Consider the following 3,788-nt stretch of genomic DNA (forward strand, 5'->3'; position numbering starts at 1 on the left):
ACAAAACTGGGAGGAGCGGCTGATACACCAGGGGGTTGCGCTGCCGTCCAGAGGGCCCTCGACAGGCTGGAGAAACGGGCAGGCAGGAGCCTCGTGGGGTTCAACAAGGGGAAGCGCAAGGTCCTGCACCTGGGGAGGAACAACCCCATGCACCAGTATATGCTGGAGGCCGACCGGCTGGAAAGCAGCTTTGCAGAAAAGGACGTGGGGGGCTCCCGGTGGACACCAAGTTGAACGTGAGCCGACAACGTGCCCTTGCCGCAAAGAAGGCTAAGGATATCCTTGGCCCGATATAGAGGCAAGCAGGGTTTATATATGTTACAACACAGTTGTGTAGCCCAATCGAATTGCTCGCTGTCCCCGGGGGTGCAGGGCACCACAGACCACCCTTGGGCGGCTTTGGGGGCACCGCCTGTTTTTCTAAAAGCCTCCTACCCAGCTTAGCGCAAATCCTAGCTTGATCTGCCCTCCAGCCCTCGAGCCACCAGTGCCGAACACACGCTTTGTATTTTATTTTCTCCCAGGAGGCGTGCAGCTTAGAAACGTCTGCAATTGAAGCGGGGCTTTCAGGGAACAATTTCGAGCAGCTTCTGTTGGTTCTGCGAAACGTTCTGAAAAGTTAAGGCCTGGCCTGCCCTGCCCTGCCCTGCCCTGGCAAAAGCAGTCGTTTGACTGGAGGGAGCAGCACCAAAAAGCCACAAGCACGTTTGGGGCGGACTCGATGCGGTAATAAATAACAATAAATAGTCCTTCTAGCTACAACAGCCTCTTCTGAGACCTCGTTGCCCGCCCACGGGGTCGCAGCACTACACGGCACAGATCCCTCCACCCCCAGGCCGGATCCCTCCGCGCCCCGAGGGCACGCAAACTCCCCGAGCCCCGGTAAGCACCAGGTCGGCGAGGGCGGACCCGCCGAGGGGGCGAGGACAAGCGAAAACGACAGACGAGACAGCCAGTCGAGACGCGGGATCGGCCGGCGGCGATCTGGCGGCCCAATGGGCGCCGCGGAGGGCCTGGCCGAGTGGAGGAAGCGCGGGGGCGACAAGGGGCGTTGTCGTGGCTGACGAGATTCTCGGGGCGCGGGCCGCCCGGCCCGGTGGCGCCGCTTCTGTCTTCGGAAAGGTCATCGGCAAGGCGCTTCCCCGCCAACGTCATCGACGAGGACGAGGAGGTAGCCGCGGCTTTGCTCTGTGCGCGGTTCCCTTTCCCTGCCCTCCCCTCCCGTCCCCTTCCCTTCCCCCCCTCGCCCCTCCCCCCGCGCTCGCAGGCACCCTGAGCCGAGGACCCGTTGCGCGGTGCCCGGGAGCGCGGCAGGGCGGGTGGCGGCGTTGCTGCGGGTGGCTGGAGGGAGGGAGGGAGGGAGGGACGGGGGACGGGCGGGGCCTTTCTGGGTTGTGGCGCTCTCTACTGCACCATCCCTAAAACATCGCGCTTCTTCGGTGCCCCCCCCCCCCTTCCCCGGCTGCCGCGGCGCGTACTGGGTTGCTGGTGCTGTCCGGCTCGCCTCGGTTCCCAGCCCCACCGTGTCGTGCGTGCGCGCGCGCAGAGGAGGGCCTCTGACGGTAACGCACTTGGCGGCAGCCGCAGACGTTTGCCGCGTGATATCCCTTTGGCACCGCAAGTCGTGCAAAGTTTGCTGCTGCTGCTGCTGCCGAGGGGTGGGAGTGGTCCTGCCTCGTGTAGGAGGATAGTCTTGAAACCTTAGATTAAGCACACGCAGTCAATCTCCTCGGGGCTTCCCGGTGTGCGTACGCACGCACGCACGTATGTATGTAAACAGCGAACGTCTGAGCAGTGACCGTAATGAGTTAATAGAAAGTACTAACATCGCGTAAGAGAAATCAGCGTTTCGGCTTGTGTTTGGGGTATCTGGTGATCTGCTTCTGTACGAGTTCAGTGGGGCATACTGATTTGCTGAAGCTATTACCTTTCTCTGAAGCCAATTGCGTTTTAACTGTTTTATACTCTTCCTCCAGCGCCTCGCGTTCCACGATCTTTCACCCCAAGCTCCGACGCTTGTCCTGGTCATGCCGAAGGAGCCAATTATCAGGTTATCTGAAGCAGAAGATTCTGGCGAATCTGTAAGTACCGTGGAAGCGTTCTGTACGCTAAACTGTACCTGTAATTAGTTCCGAATTTACTGGACTCTTTCCCATCCCCCCCTTTCCCCCTTGATAGGGCACAGTAGGCTGTTTGGGGTTTTCTGGCGCTATAATCCTTTGCCTCTAGCTTGCAACGGGATTGAGCTTTTTGACTAAAAGTAGTGATATAAAGCAATGCTCGTCCCTGGGTATGTACTTCTGGTGCAAAATGCGGTGTTGTTTTGGGGCGCAGTCTGATGCCTGTTGTCATGGTTTGGAGTAAGAGCAGCAGTACTTCTTCTAATGCGGAGAAGAGGGCTTGGGGTTTTTGGCAGGTCAGGGCTGAGGAAGGGCAAAGCTGGTTGAGAGGTGCCGGGTGCTTTGCTCTTAGCTCTGAAAGTCAAGTTGAAAGGCTTTGTCAACCCATGCAAAGACAGCCTAAAGTTTCTTTTCCACCCGAATGGCTTATGTTGCCCGAAGGTATAATGGGGGCTTGAACCCGGAGACGAGCTTAGCTTCTGTGGCCGTTTTGTAGTCCGTTGCCGTCGAGCCTGAAAAAAATTGCGTGGCTCTTTCCCCCGCCCCCCCCCCAGTGTGCCTACTTGGTCTTTGTAGCTTTGCTTGGAAAATGTCAGTTGCAGGCGGACAGACAGTAATTTGAAGCGCAATGGTTGAATTGCTAGGAATTGGCACACTGGTTTCTCTGGGTGGTTCTCTGCTCTCATGCCTTCCCTCCCTGCCCTCTCCCCTCTTTGCGTGTGGCTTTTGATTTTATTTATTTATGGTTTTGTACTTCCTTCTCCAGCTTCTTGGGCATCTAGTGATTGTTGGCAAGAAGCGTGCTGCTCACCTGGGCCTGACCAATGGATTCCGGACGGTTGCGGACGAAGGGCCCGAGGGTGGGCAGCCTGTCTGTCACGTACATCTACGTATTCTGGGTGGCCGTCAGTTGGGCTGGCCGCCTGGCTAAGATTTTTGCACCACAGGAGTTGCTGCACGTGTACAAATCGCCACCGAATGGATTTCGTCTGTTGCCCGTCAGTCTAGCCACTGTTGATGTCTAATTTTTTGTGACGTGTGCCTGTGGAAGGTAATAAAAGCTTTGAGCAGCAGTTGCACAATAAAGACTTAGCATGGGGATATCACCTCTGTCTGGTGCGTCTTACTGAGGGGAATAGTTCTGCAAGTTAAAATGGTGTCTCCCCGGAGTGTAAGTATGTGGAATGTTTCAGTCTGCTAACGGTGTTCTGTAGATAGATAGCGATTTGCCCAGTCACTTGAAGCGTGACGCTGGAACCGCTTGGCAGTCTCCTGCGTCTTGCAGGAAGCAGGCGCTTAGCTTTTTGGAAGTGGTACGCAAATGTACATAAAGCCAGCGTGGGCTGCTGCTAAAACTTTAGAAAATACTGTATGTGACGCTACAGGCGTGCCGTGCGAGGGTGGTTTCGGCACAGCGCAATGTGTTGGGAGCATCCAACTCCTGTTGGAGCGCTTTATCGATGGCCGTGTGATAAGGCCGCGTCGATATCCCTTTTCTGGTGAGGAGGGAGGCGGTAGGAGAAAACAGTCGCTCTGAGTGGCAGCTGTGGTGCTTCCATAGCACAGTGGAATAGCTCTCTCTGTCACTTTGGGTCAGCTGTCCTGGCTCTGTCCCCTCCCAACCTCTTGCCCACCCCCAGCTTACTGGACTTTGGGGGTGGGGTGGTT

The 3,788-nt window shown here is 56.7% G+C and overlaps 1 protein-coding gene across 1 annotated transcript; it reads left to right on the plus strand.

Moving 5' to 3' along the window:
• Positions 1-931: 931 nt before the first annotated feature.
• On the plus strand, positions 932-3,051 carry LOC309601959 (adenosine 5'-monophosphoramidase HINT1-like; the record flags this gene model as incomplete). The annotated part of the gene is made up of 3 exons (XM_082335218.1): positions 932-1,171; positions 1,977-2,081; positions 2,887-3,051. Coding segments are annotated over 3 exons (510 nt in total), but the record flags the coding sequence as incomplete, so codon positions are not given.
• Positions 3,052-3,788: the final 737 nt, after the last annotated feature.

Source organism: Platalea leucorodia (assembly GCF_965183815.1).
Source record: "Platalea leucorodia genome assembly, chromosome: W".
NCBI lineage: Eukaryota > Metazoa > Chordata > Aves > Pelecaniformes > Threskiornithidae > Platalea > Platalea leucorodia.